This window comes from Brachypodium distachyon, chromosome 1, assembly GCF_000005505.3.
Source record: "Brachypodium distachyon strain Bd21 chromosome 1, Brachypodium_distachyon_v3.0, whole genome shotgun sequence".
Classification (NCBI taxonomy): domain Eukaryota; kingdom Viridiplantae; phylum Streptophyta; class Magnoliopsida; order Poales; family Poaceae; genus Brachypodium; species Brachypodium distachyon.
The window spans coordinates 46,045,742-46,069,636 of NC_016131.3; the positions used below are offsets into that span (position 1 = coordinate 46,045,742).

General features: G+C 45.0%; 3 protein-coding genes across 3 annotated transcripts; 2 read left to right on the forward strand and 1 right to left on the reverse strand.

The window, feature by feature from the left end:
* Positions 1 to 1,482: 1,482 nt before the first annotated feature.
* On the forward strand, positions 1,483 to 5,749 carry LOC100824454. The gene is made up of 9 exons (XM_010229648.3): positions 1,483 to 1,786; positions 1,906 to 2,240; positions 3,352 to 3,432; positions 3,554 to 3,588; positions 3,706 to 3,814; positions 4,292 to 4,380; positions 4,944 to 5,052; positions 5,152 to 5,289; positions 5,394 to 5,749. The coding sequence occupies exons 2-9, from the start codon at positions 1,980 to 1,982 to the stop codon at positions 5,469 to 5,471; spliced, it is 900 nt and encodes a 299-aa protein (XP_010227950.1). The 5' UTR covers positions 1,483 to 1,786; positions 1,906 to 1,979; the 3' UTR covers positions 5,472 to 5,749.
* A 3,529-nt stretch (positions 5,750 to 9,278) lies between these two features.
* LOC100824758 (probable histidine kinase 2) lies at positions 9,279 to 15,951 on the forward strand. The gene is made up of 6 exons (XM_010231617.2): positions 9,279 to 9,509; positions 10,322 to 10,445; positions 13,296 to 13,676; positions 13,779 to 14,371; positions 14,457 to 15,542; positions 15,636 to 15,951. The coding sequence occupies exons 1-6, from the start codon at positions 9,279 to 9,281 to the stop codon at positions 15,843 to 15,845; spliced, it is 2,625 nt and encodes an 874-aa protein (XP_010229919.1). The 3' UTR covers positions 15,846 to 15,951.
* Positions 15,952 to 17,645: 1,694 nt separating this feature from the next.
* LOC100828175 (two-component response regulator ORR22) lies at positions 17,646 to 22,444 on the reverse strand. Its single transcript, XM_003564152.4, has 6 exons — positions 21,498 to 22,444; positions 20,892 to 21,044; positions 20,369 to 20,782; positions 20,191 to 20,267; positions 18,149 to 19,243; positions 17,646 to 17,976 (listed from the first exon to the last, which is right to left on the reverse strand). The coding sequence occupies exons 1-6, from the start codon at positions 21,649 to 21,651 to the stop codon at positions 17,905 to 17,907; spliced, it is 1,965 nt and encodes a 654-aa protein (XP_003564200.1). The 5' UTR covers positions 21,652 to 22,444; the 3' UTR covers positions 17,646 to 17,904.
* Positions 22,445 to 23,895: the final 1,451 nt, after the last annotated feature.

A 23,895-nucleotide genomic window follows, 5' to 3' on the forward strand; every position in this document is an offset into this window, starting at 1 on the left:
TTATCTAAAAAGGAAGATGTTATCAATGTCAAATTCATATGGATCTGTTGGAAGAAATATAAACCAAGGCATCGCAGTGTGTTTTAGTCGAGAAGGAAGAAACGACATTGAGAAGGCACGAAAGGAAAGGAAGCCATCAAATCGACCTTCTCGGTGAAACATACCCCCTCCTCCGTCACAAAATATGGATTCGTATAAATTCTAAGTGCCGTGGATTTGTATAAGAATTTATACGAATCCACGTCACTTATTTTGAGACGTAGGAAGTATGACAGATGAGTCGCCAGCTGGTCCTTGTCCCATTTTTAATGGATCACCATTGCCATCCTCATCTTAACTTCTTTTTTCTGAAAAAGTATCACCGATCTATTAATAATCATCAACAGCAATACAAAGAGTACTAAAAGTAATAAAAAATACAAGTAGGTTCTTGGACCACCTAGCGACAACACCAAGCACTAGAACGAGCCGAAGACGGGTCACCGCCCTTGCCGCTCAATCACCGGAGCCGGGCAGAGCTTGCCAAAGGATTGCTTGTGTTAGTGCACGGTGGGGTAGTCGTCGTGCTAAGGCCCCAAAGGGCCAACGCACCAGAGCCGCAACCATCGTCAAAGATGAGAATCGTAGATTAGAAGAGCTAGACCTGAAACCATACAAACAAACGCAAAAGCCGACCGAAAGCCAAGGGATATGTCGGAAACCTGGAAAGCCGGCTGGATCCCAAGGAATTCGCCGGAAAGACAACTCCACGCCAGGCCTAATGCCCAATGATTGACTCCAAACTTCAGCCCGACAACGTTCATGCGAGGAAGAACACCGATATGTGGCAGGCTGCAATACCTTTATTCCCATCGACGTTGATACCCCAACACCGAAGACGAATAACACGAAGACCCAACGAGGACCGGTAATTAGATCTGAGGTTCCCCCACCCTCCAGCCGCTGCCCGCCGTAGTGGCCAACGGAGGGCACGGGAACCAGCGGTGGCGGCAGCGTTAGATCGCCTTAATCACAGGAGTCTAGAAAAAAAGGGTCCATGTCTTGTTTTCATCCTCATCTTAACGATCTAAAGACGAAGAAGAGGAAACGGTTCATGACCAAGGGAAATCTTACCATCTTCCTTAGTTTTGGGATCGGAGGAATATAAAAAATTTCATTGACAAAAACTTCTTGGAAATGTTTTTTCTTTTGTTTTTTATTACGACAAGCATTGGAGCATGTAATCCCGTTGAATTCAAATGCGCATTAAATTAGAATCTTAGGTTTTTTAGAGTATCAGGAGGCCAAAGGCCACCCGGTCCCATTACTGAATAATGAAACCATAGTGCATTGTTCAAGAAGTAAAGGTTCGACAAAGTTAAAACTGCCACACGAAGCAGGTAAACAGAACAGAGTTTCAAACGAGGATCAGCAGCTATCAGGCCGCGTCTTCAGGGCTGGAAGCCCGACATCCTTGACTGGAGCATATCGGTTCAGCATCTCCTGGAGCCTCGACCTGATGAGCAAAGCTTGAAGGGCGCCCAGTGACCGAGACGACCCCGACGAAAGCAGGCAGCTCCCAGGAGCCGGAGAGATGCGCAGCGAGGTATAACCACCTGACAACGTATCCGGTGGAAGAGTGCTCAGTTCAGGAGTCGCCGGCGAAAACGAAGGAACAACTGCAATAGCAAGAGCCTTGTTTATTTCCACAATAACAGTACTGGCTGAGGAGACCAGTAACAAGCCCGTGGAAGCAATTGACTTGATCTTGCATATGGTCTTTGAATAGGACCGACCACTTGCGGAGGTTTTTCTATTCTTCATTTTTCATGTTCGTAAAAGATAAATTCTGCTTTTCCGTTCGTTCCGATCTGAGATGTTAGAGTGATTTGAACAACGATTTTTTTATTGTTTGAGAATAAATAGAGGTAATCTCAACGGTTCCCTCCGCGCACCACTGCAAGTCTGCAACGCGACGAGGCTGCGGGCTGGAGCAGCGGATGGCTGGCAGCGCGGAGCCTGCCATGGACGAACCCGCCGGCCACCAGGGGTCGCGTCCGCCGTGGCGTCGCACTGTGGCCATCCAGGCGGCGATCTGCCTCGCGCTCTACGCGGCCTTCAGTCTCGGTGATCCGCAGCTCCAGCCGCGAGGCGGAGGAGGAGCGGCCGCGCTCGGCCGCGGCGGGCGCGGCGGCGTCTCCTTCCTCAGCGTCGCGGGCGGCACGCGGGAGCCCGCCAAGCAGGCGCGCCTCCTGAGGCAGGTGCGTGTTTCTCCGCGTTCAATCTCTTCCGGCGTCCTCCTATTTGGGATCGCTCATATTTTCTGGGGTTGTCCCTCCTGGTGGGAGAATTGGGATGTCTTCGCCTCCATTGCTTTCTAGTGCCACGGATTCGTGAAAGCTTCATGTAGTTGGGGCGCGTCCTCTTCGTGGAATTTCCCTTCGTTTAGGTCTGGGCGTGGCATAGCTTCGTGGTTACTGGCAGGGAACCTGCACCCAATGTGTCAGCAGTAGAATTGAGAATCGAACACTATATGCTATTGTTTTGCTATGTTACCACATTTCCTCTCTATGAGTGGCAGTGCCCCTGCCGTGTTCTTCAAACCAGGGACTGCTTCAAACGAAATGGCAGTATTTGGTAGCTGTTGGTGACTTGGTTCACAATGTTGTTATTGGAAGAAATGGTGGTGTTTGGTAATTGCAGTTGAATATAGTTGATACTAATAGAGAATGTTAATATGGCCTAGCATCTCTGTGAAATTCACAACATTAGTAAGAGTTTGTTCGTTCCTGTATCCAAATGGATTTCATTGGGAAGGAAGGTTTTGTCCTTTTGATATGGATTGCTTATATGTGTCTGATGTACTGGTTGGAGGTGAGAAATGAGTGGCTGCGTGATGGCTCTGATTCTAGCCAATCAGATGATGGCTTGCATATTGACAGATCTAAGACTGGTATACAATAATATTCTGCAGTCTTATCACTACACTTGCCTGGTATGACGGCACATGCAGCCTATTCATCCCAGTGAGGTGCATGTGCCCCGTCACCATGGATTAGATAATGGTTTAATTGTACAACATAGTGTGTTCATATCAAAACAACAAATTCATCTGATATTATACTGACCCTTTCTTGGAACATTGCGTGCTTGATCTCAAATGAAGTGACATGGTTCTCTTTCTATATGCTTGCTTTGGCCCAGGAATATCTATTTCTATGTGACCCTGTTGGTTGGCAATTGCTATTTTCCTAGTCCTAGCAAAATGAGCAGCTCTAATATATTCCAGGGGTAAAGTTTGTTATATATATACATGAAAGCAGATACATACATAAGTCTTATTCTTCATAATTGAGCTATATTTTTGTGAAGATGGAGCACATAGCAAAGGCCTATGAAGTCAAGTTAGTGTTGGATGTTGCTCAATTTGGTGACGACACACTTTGGCAAGATGTAAGTACTCTTATTCATGCTTACTAATACTGGACTACTGTGTAGAACTGTAAATGTGTGATACATATCATTCTCCGTTACCAATGCAGCAATGCTAAGTTATGATTTTTTCGTCTTTCAGGGTTCCATGTACTTCCAAACTCTGAAGATCCCCTGGTATGTTAGCTGTTCCTATCTGAAAACTCACTTTTAATTAGTGTCTATGGGTTTGCATGGTGTCATACAATCCATACGGTTTGTTCTCTTCTGTGTGTAAAATTGCTTCTACCTCAGGTATTCCGCTACATCACATGGGCAGATAGTTGATAATTTCTTGAAGAAAGTGAAGATGCCATACGATCAAGTTCTGGAAATTATTGGTGTCGATACAGGGCCTCTTCAGGTATTACATTTTGTTGGTGAGCAATTTTGGAGTTTCTTCTAGGAGAGAGCATGTCAGACAAACAGCACAATTGTCTGAGCATTGATTATGTCATTATGTCAGCGTGTGCTGATTGTGTGATTTTGTCAGCGTCGTGCCGCATCACACAATCAATAGTGATAAACTGATTATTCCATGTTTCCTTGATGGCATCTAATTTTACCTCCTGGATGCTTAATCACCTTCCACTGATTAATACAGCGCCGCTTTGGACAAGAAACCTAGCCAACCAACCCTTTCCTTTCTTGTCTGCCTGCCTTGCCTAGTGGCCTTAGTCAAGTTCAGAACTTCGTAAAATGAACTGTTTTGGCATGATATAGCTACAACCTACAATTGAAATTTCATATAGGAGTGTTTTATATGATAAGTTTGTTGAATATGGTGCAGTATGTTGATGTTCCTGGATTCTTATTCATTTGTTTTGTCATTTGGTTAAAGGAAACTCTACGTGATGGTAAAATAAGCAATTCTAGCAGGGAACAAATTACATGGTTGGAGCAATCTCTAGCACTGACAAGCAGTAACTGGTAAATATTTATTACTGGTCAAGTATACCTGTTTAGAGATAATTCTGTTTATTATTATCTAAGGAAGAACTTATTCTTGTCTATATGCTAGTTCCCCCTCTAATCCAGGCTGTATTATTAATTTGCTTTAATGTTCCGGAAAAGAAATGCAAATGCTCCCAAGTCCCAACATGCATATATGCTCGTTGTGAATGGATTGTATAATAAAATAAATAAACCGTCCTGTTTTTCAATTCATAGTCAGTATCATCCTTAAATTTCTATAGCAAGATACCAAATATGATTGTATAATAAAATAAATAAACCGTCCTGTTTTTCAATTCATAGTCAGTGTCATCCTTAAATTTCTATAGCAAGATACCAGATATGATTGTATAATAAAATAAATAAACCGTCCTGTTTTTCAACTCATAGTCAGCATCATCCTTAAATTTCTATAGCAAGATACCAAATATCTCTTTTTGAAAAAAAATACTAGACAATTACTCACGTGTCATGGCTATTACCTCTTATGCATATACATTGGTATAGAAGTCGTAATGACTAACCTTTTTTTAAGCCAGGAAAATAGTTGTTGGGTATGATTCATTAGTTATTTGCAATGAGGTGCACGCAGCAGAAACAACAAAGTTCTATGAGCCTCTTCGGCGTATTTTTGAAAAATATGCAGTGGTAATTCCTTTTTTGGGGGCAGAAGTGATAGTTCATATTCTCTCTGTTGATGAACACTTCACGTTCATGATTTCTTATTCTCAACTCATTGGTGTACAGAATGCATACCTCAGCACAGGAGGTTTTTGTGGACACTTCCATCAAGATAATTCAATGTTGTATATTCGAAATCCCAGACCTGGTTACCAAACAAATTTAGATGGTTTCCTCTTGCATACATTGAGCTCTTTAGGGATGGTAAGTTTATGGCATTATGCTGACACTTCCTCCTTTCTCTGAATATCAGTCTGAAGCGATGGAATTTGCTTGTAACTTGTTTGTTGCGTGTCTTAATTTGTCAGGAATCCCTGTTCATAAACTTAGAAGGCGAGGTTGTTCAAAGATCTGTAGTCCACCAGCAAGGAAGGGGGTTCATGTAGTCAACAATGCTGAAATGCCGATTCTGTTTTCAGTAATGCTACAATCGTATTCAATTCATTTTCACTTGTTTCTACTGAACTTTGAGTCCTATCCCCTTGACGAATTATAATTTTGTTTCATTACATATCAAGTGTGCCTAGGTATGCAAGATCTAAAAGCAGGACATATGCGGGATCTCGCTTGCATCCCGAAGTGTACCACTAATGAATGTGAATTACATACTTAGATTATTAATTACCAAAACACAAGTATATGGTTAGTAGATTTTATTTGCTCATTTGTCGATAATGTATCCGTTTCTCTCACTCAAATATCAACATGATAAATGGGTGTTCCAGCAGCTTTGGGGATTTAGGTACTCCCTTTGTCCCATATTAAATGACTTTATATTACATGTATCTAGATGCTTTTTAGGCACAGATACATCCATATTTGGACAAATTTGAGTCACTTAATGTGAGACGGAGGGAGTATAACTTTGTCACTGCAGAACTGACTCCTTGACTCGTTGTACTACACGGAAGAATTCTGAATCCAACCCAAAATGGATATTACCACTTGGTCTCTGGTTGAGAATTTCAGAATTCAAATGCAGCAAAGATTTCATTCTCCATCATTCGAAAACAGTACCAACAATTAGGGGTGTAATTGGAACGGATCGTCGAGATCTTCTAAACTGTTTTTGTTTATATGTTTTCACATATATTTTTTGGATTCGGAGTGGCTAGTGCCAGATAGGCGGAGTCGGATCAAGTCGGTCATGAATGTAGGATGGATAGCTATTGAATATGGTACGATAATGAATATTTAATCAGAAATTGCATAAAAGAGTAACATAAATAATGTTCATTAAACATCACTTATCAAGACAAGAACAAATTCTTTCTAAAACAAAATTTCAAGGGCAGGCAGCCGGCGGTGGTCCAGGAAAGGCAGCCGACGATGGTGGAGGGCGGGCGGCGAGATTCTCCCTGGCTATGAATGATTGAAGTCAGGTAGGGGGTTTTCTGTAAAAGTGGGTTTAATTGGCTGGTTAGTACCCACGTTTCATATGTGCCGTCTATCATGGATCCAACGGCTCATGAACAAAGTTTGCACATTTGCACCAAATAACTATTTTCATTGGATACGTTACGAACAATAAAATACTCCGTTTTCTCTATTATTAGCGCGCTGGACTTACACCATCGTCAAAATCCATATTGTTGTTAGGGCCCATACGAGACTTCCTAGTCGATGTTGAGATTCCCGTCTCTCTTATGCCAAGATGGGCCGTACCAAACTTGTTGAACTTGACTCTGTGGGTTCCCAAACAAGTCTTGGAGCTCCCTAGAGTTTTTCCTTTTTGAGTTTACTCAAATGCGGTTGAAATGACTTGCACACCGTTGGGGTATTTAAGTCTTAAAGTGTATGACAAAGGACCATGTATGCTCTCTTGAGGGATGAGAAATGGAGGTTAAAAGGGTAAGTTAAACTATCCCAAGGTTCTCTCACTTCTCCTTATTGCACTTTTGCATTTAGGTCTTTTTTTCTTCATCTAGGTCCTTTCTTCACTCGTTTAGACCTTGTTTGGAATTAGTGTATTTTTTAGTCACTAGTGTTTTGATATTTGAGGGTTTGGGTGTTCAGCCAAAACTCTAAAAAAACCAAAGCACTAGTGTTTTAAAAAAAAAAACTAGTATGAGAAGTGTTCTAGTTTGGTACAAAACTAGAGTGTTTTGTGGGAAAAACTAGGAATAATCCCCTCTAATTATTTCCTACCAAACAAACATTGAGATTTCTAGTGTGTTTTTGGGAAAGAATAATATTTAAAAAACATAAAAAACACTAGTGCCAAATAAGACCTTACGTGGCATGAATAATCCTCGTTAGAGAACAATGATGAGTTCAGGCCTCCTTCCTTGCACACACACCACTACCATCATCTTAATTCCTTTTTGTTTTCGGTTTAGGCCCTCCACCCTCCTACTCCTCGATACTCATGCTGGACGAAGCAATCAAGTGAACGGCCGGGATAGACGACGGCGTACGTCATGCGGCCGGCCGCAAACCCGCCGGCACAACAGTGAAGACGCATACACGTATAATTGGCAAAGAAACAAAAGCAATAATCCCTCACGCGTGAAATTAAATGCGGATCGAGATCTCCTAGACCTAGTATCTGTATCTTTTCCCTTGCTCAGCATACACCAAGTGATTAATATATCCACGTGGACAAAATTAATTATTTCTCTATTTTTGAGAGGGTGAAATATTATTTACCACCATGCACTGGGCACACTAAAAACAGCTGTGGTTTTTGGTACCGCAAAACCAGCGGCGCGGGACACCACCGTATAGCCGCGTAAATATAAGCAGTTTCACCGAGAGTCAATGAGTCATCATCTATAAAAAAAAAGCCCTGACGACTGGGAGGCACGTACACGCGTCCGACCTCTGAGCAGATCAGAGCCCAGCAACTAGCTAGAGATTGTTCTTAATTTCTTCGTTGTATTGGATCAATGGCAGACGAAGGCGGCAGCAAGTGGTCAAACTTCTTAAAGAATTTCTGTGTCTCGATCCCATTGGTAAGGACACACCATCATCCATCCATCCATCCACAAGTATTGTTGCATGAATATTTGTCTAAATCGCAGCTATGTTTACTTGTTTACTGTAATTTTTCTTTCAACTCCATGGTTTTGTTTTGTGTCGACGTCGCATAGCTCGTATGTATCATTGTATCTATACTTTTTCTGGGCAGAAACGTAGATTTTTTTGGCAATACGATGAGTTGGAATCCAGATCTCCACTTAATGGTCGGCTAGTATTTACAGTAATTTCTAAAGGAAGGAAACTTCCATACATGTTTATACAGCAATGCATGGCGACATCCCTTGTCGAATACACAATGTTTCTGCAGTTTCTATCTAATCTTCTACATATTCCAAACATGTAGCGATCCATATGGGCAGAAAGTTCATCCCGGTGTTTGTACCTTTTGCTTTTCAGATCGAGCAGTGAGTATACGTAGATCTATAAGTTTTTCCTGTTATCTTGTAAACCAATGGACGGATCAAGTCTATATGTGGAAACTAGGAGAATACATCTTCTTTGTTGTATGTTCATATATTGTTTTTCACCTGGCCATGGATTTCACGACACGTGGCGCTCGGTAGAACCATTTGAAACTCGGCTTGTATTTACGGGGCTAACGGTCGATTGATATTTATAATGGTTTTCTAGAAAAGATATATGTATGTCTTTGTAACACGTGGCAACTTATAGCACCTTGTATTTTCGTTATGCGAGTAATGAAAAGGGGAAAGGCCCAGTTTTACAAAAAACACGTGGCAACACCGACCGTTGTCCCTCTATTAGAAAAAAAAACGTTGTCCGCCAACCTTATATAGACTAATTTTGTAAATGTGTGGTTTCTTTTTTGTCTTCTACTTGCTCGAAACACGTTATAACTTCGATTGTGTATAAATTAACTTGCCTTGCTTTTATGTAGTGCGTGCGCCACCCATGTCGCATTCATGGCAACACCGTTTAAATTTTTATTCGTGCAATTCTAATTTTATCTTCTACAAACTCAAGACATGTTGCGACCATCTGTATGAATTAGTGTGAAGCTTCGTATTCCCGAGAAAGTAAATAAAAAAAATGTAGAAGCAAGAATTTCGTCCAAATTAACCATTATTATTATAGCATATACATATATATGGAAATTATTTATTATCATTATTATACGTATATACGAGAGATTCTCAAAGAAAAATGCGCAATATATTATTATTAATTGTGGTGATATTCCCCACGTGTCCATGCATATGCAGGTGGTACACGGAGCCCTGGTCATTGGACTCAGTCTCGCCTACTGTTTCTTCTCGTGGCACATACTCGAAGCCACGAGCGGCGCCGCCGCCAGCGCCATGGACGCGGCGTTGGCGCACGTTGCCGGCGGCATGCGGCCTCTCCTCGAAGCCAACCGCTCGGCCCTCGCCGTCGCCAATGCGCTGCCGCCGATCACCACCAACCAATCTTCGTTATCTTACGTAAGTAATTAATAACATTCCCCTTTTGTATGCAGTATATGTATTCTTGCTTAATTTTTCATCGGCATTAATTTCAGTGAGAGATCTTCGAGATCTTCCTTTCCTATACAAAGGAAATATATTATGCTAGTATATGTACCGAGATCTTTTTAATTAGTTTGTTGATTAATTATTTTAGGTAAAAAAATATTTGATCATTAATTCATTTGCTGTGCGTGCAAACAAAAATAATTGGCATTTAGGGAGATTGTGTGCTGTTTAATGTTTTATATGAGAAATATTCCCCGTCCATATATGGAACATATATATACACAAAATTAAATACTCTTATACTAGCTTCTAGACCGTGCAAAAATAAGTAATTGGTGCGATCAAAACAATTTTAATATTTACCAATACTGTAATACTGACGTATATTCTTGTAATTAAATAAAGAGTTACCGACGTACGTCCGTATATGTACACGCTGCTGCTGTGTTGTTATCACCTGTCACGTACGTACTGTTCATGGCCTTCGCCATGCAGACAAAAACAATTGGCATATGCATGCATGCAGGGAGCATGTGTACTGTTTAATTTCTGAAATATTAACCCGTCCATATATGGAGTATACATATACAAAAAATTAAATACTCTTGTAGTACTAGCTTCTACACCTTCTAGACCGTGCAAAAACAAGCATTTGGTGCAATCAAAACAATTTATATTTACGAATACTGAATTACTGATGTATATTCCTGTAAAAAAAATTACTAACGTATATACACATGCTGCTGTGCACATTTTGTGACCTGTCTGTCACGTACTGCCAGGTGGGAACAACGCTGTTCACGGCCTTTGCCATGCAGCCGGCGGTGGCCGAGATGTCATACTACGCGGGCCCCGACGGTGCCGCCGCCTTCACGTACTACCGCGCCGCGGACGGGCAGCCGAGGGCCATGTTCGCCGGCGGGCGCCGGAGATGGTTCACCCAGGCCGCCGACCCGGACACCGGCCGACTCGTGGGGCCCGCTTCGCCGGTGGCCAGGCCCCACCACCTGCCCAATTACACGGCACGACTGATCACCGACATCAAGGCCGGCTCCCCCCGGGCGTCTCTCGGGGCCGGGTGGGCCCGCCCGGGCGTCCGGATGGTGGTCTTCTCCGCGCAGGCCGCCGGCGGAGTGGTCTCCGCCGATGTCCCCATCGACGACGTCGTGCTCGCCGGCGCCGCCGCCGCGGCCCGGATCACGTCCGGCTTCCGCCTCTTGCACGTGTACTACGCGCTCAGCGACAGCCGCGGCGCGCCGCCGTCGGCTGGCTATCGGTCTCTTGTCCTGGAGAGTCGCAGCCATAGCGCGGAGGAGATGGAGGGCTTGTTCGAGAAGGTCAGGTGCACCGCGTCCGCCATTGACGCGCCCAAGCTCGAGCTCCACGACGTCGGGCCCCACACGTACAGTGTCGCCTGCACCAACTTCAACGTCTCCGGCGTCAACCTGGTACGTGCCAGGTACATGTGCATGTGCATACTTGTACACAAAATATTCCACGAACTAGCGGGTAACCAACGTATTGCGCGGCTAGAATTGTATAATGAAATGATATTTTTTATGTATTTACATTTTTTTCTAATACTTTCATATTGTATGCAATTTAGATTTACAGTATTTGGAGTAGTTTAATGTTCTTTGAAATATTTGACTTGTTATAATTTTTACCCACCAAAATATATAGTTTTTTTTTCTATAGATCTTCCGAATGATAAGAGTGAATGTTCCCAATGCTTAGATTGGTTTAATTAGTATAGAGTTTTATCTTATTAACATTGTTTGCATATAAAAGTGGTGTAGAGGTAACATGTGTTTTTTTGTTGCATTTCAATTTGTATGAAATTCTTTTATTTAGAAGATCGGCCAGGGAAACTGAAACGATGTAATTTCATAAATCAAGCCTCTGTCGGGAGGAGTAATTTATTGAAGATTAGTCTTTTTTGAGAATTTGAAGATTAGTTAGTCACTACATGTTTTACTAAGAGATGAGGCCCTCGTATCAGCGTAGAGTATGGTTGCTACGCTAGCACGCTCTGCTAGGACTGATAAATTTTTTGCATGTATCCCCAAGTTTCTTATTTTTAAAATATTTAATTTGCAAGACTCGATAGATTCGGTTTTCCACTTCATTCTTCACCTAGCCTTTGTCGTGCCACCCTCCGCCTTCGTCTCTTTGATTCTCATTGTAATACGACTACTCTCGCCTCCCAGCCGGTTGACGGCTTTCGTGTATTAGCCGCTGCCCGCTTGTTGCATTTAAATTTGTGTCGCAACTTTTTATTTTAGATAATTTAATAAGTTTTTTTCGTATGGATAATGCTGTAATCATTTCTTTTTATCTAGCATAATTTGTTTCTATTGGGCCCGTCAGCTGTTGGCCTGTACAACTTTTATGAACTTTTTTTTGCCGATGAACACACAGTATCTCTGTTATTTTGTCGTGTATCTTGATAATATAAGATTATCCGGATACGGCGCGAAGGCCGCATATCGTCATTTGATATGATGATATGCCCGTACGGCACGATAGGTATTTCTTCTGGTCTAGGGTTGTAGTGTGTCTTGAAATGATCAGGGTTGTATCGCTGGTTTTGATGTGGCCTACCTATATTAGCTAGTATTGTCATTTGTCATTTTGGATGGTTGCTTTCCATTGTTGTTGCGGCCTAGAGTATTCCCGTATTGCCTTTTACTGGCCGTGTACACGCGCTTTGCCGTCGACAAAGAGTGAAGTGATTAGTTGACAACTTTTTTCTTGTCCCTCCTCAAAAATCCAATTCTTTTATTTTTCCTCTTTGGAAATCCACGGCTAACAGGCACAAGCCAAAATGGCGACACGTTGATCCTGTTTTTTCTAATTATGCAGCCATTGTCTTTTCGCGTAACACAACTTAGAATTAATGCACATTTCTTCTTACACTTAAAACATGAGATTCTTTGAATATTAATCACAAATATTTCGCCTACTAAAACGCGTTCATCAATTTTTCACAAAAAACAATTAAATTTGATAACATACGTACTCTTATTGAACTTTTCAAGTTGACCAAGATTAATTACATTGTCTAGACATTCTGTAGCTCTGAATGCTACATGTCAAATTGTCTAGACATTCTGTAGCTCTGAATGCTACATTCGCCGCGCCGTTGTCTGGCAGCGTGTAATATGGGACTGATTTTGGAGGCTGCCTTATTGGTTGATGAAGTCCTTGGCTGGTATCATATCCTAAAATAAAACATTTTGGTGAAAGAACTTCTATAAAATTTCAGAAAATAATACTCTGCCGTGTTTATTGCGGATAGACTTTACTCAACAAATTTGAACCGTAACATAATTTTTGCAAAATTTAGACCATAGAATTTCTGCTACTTAAATTAGATACGGAGTATTAGATTAGATAGTGTACCAAATTAAGTATTTTTAGCGGTTTAGTGTACGAAATTTAATTAAGGAATGAAGAGTGTGTGCACGTATTAAGGTGGCAAGTATCTGGAAAATCTGGTATTCAAATGTCATTAACTATTCAAGAGATCAATGTAAAAGGTTTGTTTCCAATTAACCGTCAGATACTACCAGCTAGGCTAGCTATAGAGATCCGAATACCTTAACGACCAGGCTTAATGGGCTCGTATTCCTTGTTCGTAGCGTGCATGCGCCTGGGAATTCCCGACCGCGGCCGCCGGCGCAAACAGCATCCATGCATGCAATGCAACACAGAGCTCGATCGGCTAACAGATTCGTCTTCTTCTTCTTCTTTCTCAGGGGATCCGTCTGGTGCTCCGCAACTGGCACGAGGCCGCCATGTTCCGGCGGATGGGCATCGCCGTGGCGTGCCTACTGTGCGTGACCGTGGCGCTGGCGGTGGTGGCTCTCTTGGTAATGGGGCGCAGCATGCGGCGGTCGGCGGCGCGGGAGGCGGCGCTAGGCGCCGACCTGGCCCGGCACAAGGAAGCGGTGCAGCAGGCGGAGCGCAAGAGCATGAACAAGAGCAACGCCTTCGCCAGCGCCAGCCACGACATCCGCTCGGCCCTCGCTGCCGTCGCCGGCCTCATCGCCGTCTCCCGCCCCGAGGCCCGTGCCAACCCCGTCCTCGCCGACAACCTCTCTCAGATGGACGTCTGCACCAACAAGCTCCTCGGTACGCCACGCCACGCCACGCCAATCATCAACTTATAACATGTGTTTTATGCCGAGCATTTTGACAAACACCTTGGATGCATGGACGATGGCATGGATGCAGATATACTGAACTCGATCCTGGACATGGGCAAGGTGGAGTCGGGGAAGATGCAGCTGGAGGAGGTGGAGTTCACCATGGCGAAGGTGCTGGAGGAGTCCGTGGACATGGCGAACGTGACGGGGATGGCGAAAGGGATCGAGGTGGTGTGGGACCCTTGCGACTTCTCGGTGCTCCGCTGCGGCGCCGTCGTCGGCGACTGCAAGCGGGTCAAGCAGATCCTCGACAACCTCCTGGGCAACGCCATGAAGTTCACCCACGAGGGCAACGTCGTGCTCCGGGCCTGGGCCAACCGCCCCATCGCCTCCGCCGCCGGTGCCTGCGCCGACGATAGCAGCTGCGGCGGCGCGCCCTCCAGGCTCGCCGGCGGGCTCTTCCGCCGCTGGAAGAAAGACGGCGGCTGCGCCGATCAGCAGAACTCCGCTGGCCCCAAGTCGTTGAGGAATCACCCCGACTCGGTCGAGTTTTATTTGGAGGTGGTTGATACTGGCGTGGGGATCCCCATGGAGAAGAGGCAGTCCGTGTTTGAGAACTACGTGCAGGTCAAGGAAGGCCATGGCGGCACCGGCCTCGGCCTTGGGATCGTCCAATCCTTCGTAAGCCACCTTCTTTTCATGTTTAAAATTTGAAGGTTTTCAAAGTGCAGACCGAGGAATTAAGGAATGAACGAGCGGTATGCAGGTTCGGCTGATGGGAGGGGAGATCAGCATAAAGTACAAGGAGCCAGGGGAAGCAGGGACGTGCTTCGGCCTGAACGTGTTCATGAAGCTCAAGGAGAGGCCGGCCGAGGGCGCCGTGGAAATCATGATCGACCAAGGGCCGTCGTCATCGTCCAGCGACGTGTACGAGAGCCGGCTGTTCAGGGAAGCCAGCTGCTTCAAGGGCTTGCACTGCGTGCTGCTCGTCCACGGCGCCGAGACCCGGCGGATCCTGCAGGCGTGGATGGAGAGTCTCGGGGTGAAGGTGTGGCTCGTTCCGGGCGCCGAGCTGCTCGCCGCGGCCATGGACAAGGCCGCCACCGGCGCCGGCGGCGACGGCGCGGCGGACCTGTGCTTCATCCCCAGGGAGATGCTGCCAATGGCGCGGCGGAACAGCAGCGGCCGGGGCGGCGGCGGCGGCAACGGCAACGGCCACCACCACGCGTTCGGCCTGCTCGTCGTCGTCGACGTCACTGACGGGGGGTTCGACGCCATCTGCAGGGGGGCGGCGGCCATGGTCCCCCGGATCAAGGACCACAAACTCCCCTGCAGGCTCGTCTGCCTCACGGACGCCAAGACGTCCTCCAGGGACCTCCTTCGCTTCAAGCAAGCCGTCACCTGCGATCTCGAGCTGCGGAAGCCGATCCACGGCTCCCGGCTCTCGAAGCTCCTCGCCACCATGAAAGACCTCCACCAGTCCTACTACTCCCCATCCCAAGTCAGCCCCGGGATCAAAGGAAAAGCGGCGGTCGTGTATCAGGTCCAGGCCTCTGCCGCGGCGTCATCTGAGATCGAAGAGTTGCCAGTGGAGCCTCCCCGGCCCAAGGTTGACGCTGAGAGGAAGCCGCTAGAAGGGATGCGCGTGCTGCTGGCGGAGGACAGCAGAATGCTGCAGGCCATCCAGAAGAAGGTGCTCAACCTCCTTGGAGCGACCGTGGAGATAGCAGAGGACGGGTCCGTGGCTTTGGCCATGTTCAAGTCTGCCCTCGAGGAGGCCATTGGTGCTTCTTCACAGGGAAGTGCCGGTGCACTGGCCTTGCCTTACGATGTCGTCTTCATGGACTGCCTGGTACTATACTAAAACTCAATTTTGATTGTTTACTTCCCTACTTTGATTGTCCGGCAACAATGCATGAACTAATTCATCTATATTTTGTTTCAGATGCCGGAGATGAACGGCTATGAGGCGACCAGGCGCATACGAGAGGAGGAGAGCCGCCACGGCATCCGGACGCCGATCATTGCGCTGACCGCGCACTCATTGGAGGAAGGCTTGCAGGAGACCATCCAAGCCGGGATGGATCTCCACCTGACGAAGCCCATACTCAAGGAGAACATAGTGGAGGCAGTGTCCCAGATCTGCAACAGCTGAACTTTGTTGTTTGTACCAAAACTTGTACTCCTCCGTGTCTGGCTTATTTATTTGTGTTGTGTCATGCTAGATTTTCCAGAAACTATTATGCTGGGACATGTTTGAATAAATGAGGAGCTGAGGTCCTCTTTGGATCTTTGGATTGTAGGATTTTTCCAAGGAATTTTGTAAGATTTTAATTCTTAGGAAATTTTTTTCCAATGAGAGCCATTTGGATCATAGGAATGGAGTTGACAAAAATCGCATGGAATGCATCCCTGTGGCCTCAATTACATAGGAATTCTAACGTGAGCCAAATCTCATTCTTTTTTTTCGTTTGAAAGTTTCAAGGCATTTTATCTCAAAATCTCAGAGATTCTGATCTCAGAATTGTGTCGTTCGGATGCGCATCATGGTCATTGCGCCGTGGCTTGGGACAAGGTTTGCTTGCCTACCCATCTTGGCGGACTGGGTGTACGGAATGCAAATCTGGTGAGCACCGCCCTCCAGCTCCGTTGGCCTTGGTTGCAACGTTCTGAGCCCTCCAAGCCTCGGGCCTCCTTCCGTATCCGTTTTAGCCCGGTTGTCCTTGTCCTCTTTCGCCAGGCTTGCACCTCGGTCGTTGGCGATGGTCGTTCTACTCTCTTTTGTACTGATCGTTGGATTGACGGTCGTTCAATTGAGTTGCTGGCCCCGGTTGTGTTTGCCACTGTTCACTGCTGGATCACCAGACGGCGCACGGTGGCTGACGGTCTCCTTGGGAGTGCTTGGATCCAAGACATCTCGGGCCCTCTTAATGCCCAGGGTGTGGCGGAATTCCTGAGTCTTGCCGATTCCCTTGCTGCCAGGGCTCTCACCCCAGGTCAGGAGGACGTGCTCCGCTGGATTTGGTCGCCTTCCGGCACCTATTCTGCGCAATCTGCCTATCTTCACTTCTTCGAAGATCGTCCTGTCTCCCCGACGTGGACCCAGATTTGGAGGTGCTGGGCACCTCTGAAATGTCGCATTTGGCTTTGGCTTGCCTGCGCCAACCGCTGCTGGACGGCGGATCGCTTGGAGCGGCGTAACCTCCCCTTCTGCGCTCTGTGCCCTTTGTGTGACCAAGCTCCGGAGACCATGTCGCACCTCCTTATGGACTGCCCCTTTTCGAAGTCGGTTCTCCATGAGGTCTTCTCCAAGGCGAATGCCCTTTACTGCCTCTTGTCCCCCTCGGAGTCCCTGGAGACTTGGCTTGCGGCTGGCGCCCGGAGGCTCAGGGGTAAAGTAAAGGCTGCACATTCACTCCTCACTCTCTCCCTTTGGCACCTTTGGAAGCTTCGGAACGGTTGCATCTTTGAAGGCACTAGACCGATGGTGTCTCGGCTTGTCGAGGACATTCTTGTGGAGACTGATCTGTGGCGTGCCGTTGGTGCACGCGCACTAAATCACCTCCCCCTCCATGCGCGACCTTCGGATTTAGGCTCTCCCTGCTCCCTGTATAGTGGCTTTGCCTTTTTGTCGTTCTCTCTTGTTCTTGTTTTGAGCCCGTTGGGTCTCACCTTTTGTTGCCTTTGTTTGTACTTGCGTTTCTTGCGCTTCCTTCTTAATGAAAATGACACGCCGCTCGGCGTGTTCGAGAAAAAAAAATTCAGAATTCCTATATTTTTCCTATGTAGCATCCAAACACACTTTTCAAACTATTCCTATGTTTTTTATGCCTATAGGATTCAAAATGTCATGGCCCATGGCATCTCAATCCTATGTTTTTCCTATTTATATGTTTTTGCATTCCTATGATCCAAAGAAGCCCACTGCAGCAAAAAAAATTTTTTGCCTCTATCATGATCTGAGCATAATCACTTCCATTACCCACTCTTCAGGAAAAAGAAAGTAGTACAGATTTTTTTAGGAACTAGTGCAGATTATTACAAGCCATTAAATCCCTAGCTACCTAGTTGGTGCCCCAAATTATCTTGCGTACACATTCCCTACTGGATATACTAGGAAGACATATCAGGCAACAACATAAGCATAGCTGGTAAATACCCTAAGCTCACAACTGTACAATCACCTCCTCTTGTCTGTCTATAAATAATAGCTCTCATATGCACGCACCAAGTGGGAAAAGTTCACACCCTAGATCGCTATCCGAGAATGGCACATCGTCGCTCTCCTGCGTTACAATTAGAACAAGGATCAAAAAATGAAATAACACCATCGTATTTCTAGGAAATAGAGGTTTACTGAGCTTGGATAAGTGCCAATGATTTGAAAGGAAAAGGTCCATGCAGAGAAATTGTAGAATTTTAAGACAAATAAAAGATTAGCGCAGTCGGGCTTCTTACCACTTTGATTATGGAATTGAGAAGACCATCAAAATTGCAGCTACTGGAGTTAAACCCACCCTGCAGCTTTGTAATACCCAAATCATACATATTTGTTTGTTCAGGCACACTGGCATCACCATTATAACTGAAACTTCCGTTCAGTCTTTGGTTGTGTATATGGTCTTGTCTCCCATCCATTCTATGTGTAGAATTGCTTGCAACTCCAAACTGCAAGTATTTTGAATGTCTCTCAGTATCAGGTGAGAGCCGCATTGTACTGCCAGAAGAACTAGCTCCACCTTTGGCATTGTTGGCTGCTACAAGGCTATCAGAAGGACAAACTGCTATTCTTTCTGAAAATTTCCCCTTTGGATCTATACTTTTTTCTGGAGCCACAAAGCTAGCATCCAATTTTGTTGCACCAGCACTGTCGAATGTGCAGTGCAATGGTAACTTGTCGATGGAAAACCCACCATTAATTGGAAGGGCACCCTGCTGGGATATACTAGAATCCTGCAAATTAGTGGAAACTCCAGCAGACCTTTCAACCAATCCTGAACTAGCAGATGGCAGTCTTATTGATGGATGGACTCCGACTTGGCTATGTCTGCACTCCAAAAGCTCTTCTGGTGGCAATGAACTGCTTGCAACTCTTTGGAGTGTGCCAGACATAGTGTTAGCCAGAGCACTCCCAGAAAAGACACTGGACAAATCATTAGTTTCTTGATGGATCCACTTCTGTTGGAGTTGAGGCAGACCAAGCGATGTGGTCAAGCCTTGCGTTAAACTTGCCGGTTGGTTTTCTTGTAAACTCACTATGTGAAATTTATTTGTGTCGCCAGCACAATGACCTACTGCGCCATTGCTGGTAGCACACTGGATTGCCTTGGAAGGAGCAAGTTCCTGAAGCCCAAAGGCTGTTGCACCAGCACCACTTAGCAATCCATGTGGATTGAAAGATGAAAGAGCAACAGAAGGAGCAAAAGTTTGATAGCTATGAAGTCCTTCAAATGCCCCCATGTGCAAAAATGGGTCTCTACCTCCAAAAGCAGCAGCAATGCTAGCTTGCTGTGATGCCACAGCGCTTAGCCGTCTGAGGTATAGCCTGTACTTCTGCATGGCATATAAAAGTCAACTGGTTAGACATGGAAGCAAGCATTCTATTAGCAAATAACAATTACATATATTTCGCGGATGAGAATATCGATAATATTCTTATCCAGAAAAAGAGAATACCAATAATATAATCACAACATAACTACTTCCTGGATTGGCATAAGGACTCTTGGTAAAATTGGCACATATGAAACCACTACAGGATATAAGGAAAATTCTCTTCACCTTCTAACTTCAAGGTTTACAGAAGGGTTCACATATATATGTTGTGTAATCTGGACTTGGCGATTTCCAATTAGTAGAAGTGAAACAATTTAGCCAAAATCCTACAGTGAACTTTTTACAGCAGTGCATACTAATTTGAATATTTGATACATAACTAGTAAGATTTAATACAGTAGTCAACTTAGTTGGAGGAAGATTGATCTCTACTATTTAGATTTGCTAACGCCATGTTCAGGTTTTCTAAAATGTTCCATAAAAGTGAGTAATGTTCCTTGCATGTGATTTGTTCCAAACCATCTGAACATATGCAGCAGCACTGAAACAGGAAGGTGAAATTATGGAATTACATAAATACATTATTTGACACATTTTGCATAAACACCCGGAAGGCCGGAACCTCGCATAATAATAGCTTACTCCAGATTAAAATTTAGCAAGACATAATACCAAATTAAGCTCTGTTCTGCAACTTGTAGCTGTTTCAATACTCAGCATAAGATTTTGGAAAGGATACTGCATAAGAATATATGTTTTTTGGAGTACTAACAGTGGCTAAAAAGATAACCCTCTTAAGTTGACCGAGGACAATAAGTCTGCTTGGGCAGATAATGTTAGAAACAATTCTTTAGAAGCTTTTGTTTGTATGCATCACATGCCCATGAATGGAAGAAAGAGGACTGAAACAATTAATGGTGGAAGTAAATGCCATGCTGCCATACCTGTAGATGACTCGCAACATTTTCCCTGGTGAGCTTCTCCACGTTCATCAGCTCAAGTATTCTTTTCGGTACAGCTTCTGCATCCACAGAAAGAGAAAGGACACGGCATAAATGAGTTGCTGCAACCTGCAAGAACATTTAACAGAAAAGGAAAAGGCAACGTGGGGAGAGCTCTTACTGTCAATTCCAAGATGGTTGACAGCAGCAACAAATTTCCGATGCAGCTCGACTGACCATACAACTCTCGGCCTCTTCGACGCCGAGGGCTCATCGTTCTCTTGTGCGTCGTTGTCCTCGCCTTCATCTTCCTCTTCGCTGTGCAGTTCTTTCCTCTTCTTGCAGGCCCTGCTACTTTGGTCAGATGACCCACAAGTGACCTGGTTGAGCCCGTGGTACGAATCTGCGCTCGGCGGCTTGCTGAATTCCTTGCAGAAATCAAGATTACTGGGCTCCCGGTTACTGAATTTCCTCCTAACAACATGCTGCCACACGTTCCTAAGCTCTTCGATGCGAACGGGTTTTAGGAGATAATCACAGGCACCATGGGTTATCCCCTTCAGTACAGTTTTTGTCTCTCCGTTCACTGATAACACTGCATGAATTGAATTTTGCTTCATTAGCATCCACATTTTAAACATGGAAACAGCATCACTCCACAAGTAGCAAGAACAGTTGGAAGAACAGGAATTTGTCAGACTTACTGATGACAGGAAGGTCCATTTCAAGCCCCACAAGCTCGAGCAGCTTGAAGCCGTCCATATCGGGCATATGGACATCGCTGATAACCAGATCAAACATGTCCTTGTTCTCCCTTAAGAGCTTAAGTGCAGTGATGGCCTGGTTGGTAGCTGTTACTGTTAAGGAGGCAGAAGTTGCTCTAATCAGTTACGGAGTATAAATTGTTGAACAGGATATGCATAATTACATATGTATCGTGTTTCGTTATAAGACTATTAGTAGTTTACAAATCCACATGTCCTAAAGTGAACTATAAAATTCATATAAGTAATATCTTTAAAAAAACATAAGTAATAGAAAGCATCTGTAAAATATAAATGACTGTAATATTCATGTCAGAACATGACAGGAGTTTTTACTCTGCATGTGGAAAGTCTTGCAACCACAGAAGCATTAAAACACTAGTAACTACGAATTCACTGTTTTTAGTGCAATGCAGATAGCTTCAGAAATTATTTAAGAGAACATAAATAAGAACAGATGATTAATAATTTGACCGTGCAAATAACTAGCTGCAGCCTGCAGGTAATATGGCCTGTAAACACAGTGAAGTGCAAGTAGATTCTGACCATGGTACTGGCAGCGCCGAAGTAGGGTCTCCAGAACCTTGAGGCACACCGGGTCATCGTCGACGGCGAGGACCCGCATGCCGACAGGGAACTGATCCATCTCCCTCGCTATCAGCCCCTTTCTGGCCTCCATCATCATGGCGTCCGAAAGCATCCCAATTTGCGCCAATTCGGAGCCCAAGAACAAGTATTTATGCACTAGCAGTTACAACGGAATCGCTTTGAGAGGAGAGCTCCCCAAACACCTCCCAATTGGCTCAATCCAAGGAAGGAAACTAACCCTAGGACAAGAACTCCCAATTGACCAAACTCCCAGCAAGAACCAAGCCTAATTGAGCGCAATTGAGTTAATCCTGAGAAGCTAATGGTGGGTGGCGACCGAGAGCAAGAAAGGGAACTTTCCTCAAACCTTCCGCATCAACACCACATGAACACAGAAGGGAAAGCCAAATCCCTAAAAGACCTGCAGTTATCTAGAGCCAGAATTACACCAGGAAAAGATGAAAAGAAGAGAAAAGAATAGCAGAAGTTTTCCAGAGAGCAGCAGAGGTGGACTTGGAACACCGGTGGAGATGAGATGGGATGAGAGGGGGAGGAGAAGGCTTCAAGAACGAACACACACCTTCTCCATGATGATTATTGAAAGGCAAGAGGAGGTAGGGAAAGCAAAAGGCCAAAAGGAAGCAAGGACGCAGAGGGAGAGGAAAAGCAGAGACAGACAGTGACCCTCCAGGTGACCAACCATGCAAGCAAAGCCCCTCAGCTCTGCTCTGCTCAGCTCAGCTCAGCCACACCACACCAAGCAAGCAAGAGGAAGAAGCCAAGCCAAGCCACAGGCCACTGCAGCAGCAGCACGAAGGCGTTGGGCACGCGCTTGAGGGATGGATATGGGTGTTGTTTCGAGAGGGGGAAGAGGCAGGCAGGCAGGCAGAGCGAAGATGGCGATGGAAAGCAAAGTTTTGGACTCTTGGTGGCTGATTTATAGGGGTCGTCAGAGTGGCATGGTGTGTGACAAAGGAAGGAGATGTGGCCTGTGGGGCCGGCCACAGCCCACAAGCTTCCAATGGCAGTTGAGTTGTGGGGGACTAGCTAGCTCTGGTTATTTTGGAGTATTCCGTGTCATTTTTACTGCAATTTTTTCTTCACGTTTACGGTTTACCTTGGGGTAAGAACTGAGAAGCAAAATGGTGAGGCAAGGGAGGAAGAATATATGCTGACTACTGTTGAGTGGCCGTGGAAAAAAGCATACAACTATGCTGTACCATTTTCCCTTTATTTAGAAATTGTTTTCGTACCATTGACAAAAAGGTGCTCTCTGCCTGCCCCCATGGTTCGTGTCATTTCAGGCTCAAAATTTTCGTTGGCATGCGCTACATTTTTTTGGGTGTATCAAATTAATCGTGTTTCCTCCGTAGTACGAGAAAACGTTCTAAGGGCTTCTGCATCGTGAGATGCACATGGTTTGAACAATCATAATGTTTTTTTCTCCAAGTTTATACTCCCTCCATCTCATATTAAGTGATTCAAAATTGTCTAAATATGAAACTATCTATGTACCAAAATACGTCTAGATACATATAATATTTCGACGGAGGGAGTACATAAACCCCAATACTAAGGTAGGTTGATTTTCTAGGCATGTTGCTCAACGGTGATCGATTGGTGAGGGGACATTTGTGGCTCTCGAGCCTCGTCTGGGTGTATTTTTTAGAGTAAAAACAAAGGGATACGATTTTACTAAAAGACATGATTGCTAGTCAATTTATTATTTCTCAAATTTTACTAAAAATTGCATTGGCCCTTCTTCATGTCCAGCGAAGGCGAGCCCGAGTTCATGACAACGCGTTTTTTGTTGCATCAGAAGACGACAGAGGTGTGCTGATTCAGAGGCTGCAAACGATGATTGACACGAGACGGAGACGACGATGCGGCGGGTGGAAGTGAGACTCGCTTTGAGCCGAATCTTGCTTGCACCGATAAAACGAGGCATAGCTAGAGGTGAGATCACGAGATATAGGGTGGGAAGTCTCACCGGATTTTGGGGTGATCTAGAGGAGACACCTCATCTGCGGCGGAGGCTGTCGCAACATGAAGGTGGTGGAAGTGAGATATTTAGGGTTGGGGATAGGGTTAGGATGACACAAATTAAAAAAACAGGCGAATGGTTAAAACGGATAGTCTGCAACATATGCCATGTGGTAAAAGAACCTCTTTTGTTACAGAGCTCATAAAAAAATGGCAGGATGTTCCTGTAATTCTTTAGTAAAAATAAATTAGTCATGTTCATAAAAAGAAAAAGAAAAATAGGCACCTTATACAAAGAGGCTTTAATAGCTGCAGAGAGAATAATAAAACGCAACCAGCTGGCGAAGCACACACTGGTAACCTGCAACGGGTG

What these genes read in the sequence shown, in the direction of transcription:
- LOC100824758 (XM_010231617.2), top strand. Translation starts at nt 9,279, where the DNA reads ATGCATATGCAGGTGGTACACGGAGCCCTGGTCATTGGACTCAGTCTC. An exon ending in CGCGGACGGGCAGCCGAGGG is followed by an intron (nt 10,446 to 13,295) that starts CCATGTTCGCCG and finishes TTCTTCTTCTTT; the next exon opens with CTCAGGGGATCCGTCTGGTG. An exon ending in CTGCACCAACAAGCTCCTCG is followed by an intron (nt 13,677 to 13,778) that starts GTACGCCACGCC and finishes GCATGGATGCAG; the next exon opens with ATATACTGAACTCGATCCTG.
- LOC100828175 (XM_003564152.4), bottom strand. Translation starts at nt 21,651, where the DNA reads ATGCTTTCGGACGCCATGATGATGGAGGCCAGAAAGGGGCTGATAGCG. An exon ending in AATGGACCTTCCTGTCATCA is followed by an intron (nt 20,783 to 20,891) that starts GTAAGTCTGACA and finishes CAATTCATGCAG; the next exon opens with TGTTATCAGTGAACGGAGAG. An exon ending in CAACCATCTTGGAATTGACA is followed by an intron (nt 20,268 to 20,368) that starts GTAAGAGCTCTC and finishes CTGTGGATGCAG; the next exon opens with AAGCTGTACCGAAAAGAATA.
- LOC100824454 (XM_010229648.3), top strand. Translation starts at nt 1,980, where the DNA reads ATGGCTGGCAGCGCGGAGCCTGCCATGGACGAACCCGCCGGCCACCAG. An exon ending in ACGACACACTTTGGCAAGAT is followed by an intron (nt 3,433 to 3,553) that starts GTAAGTACTCTT and finishes TTCGTCTTTCAG; the next exon opens with GGTTCCATGTACTTCCAAAC. An exon ending in CATTGAGCTCTTTAGGGATG is followed by an intron (nt 5,290 to 5,393) that starts GTAAGTTTATGG and finishes TTAATTTGTCAG; the next exon opens with GAATCCCTGTTCATAAACTT.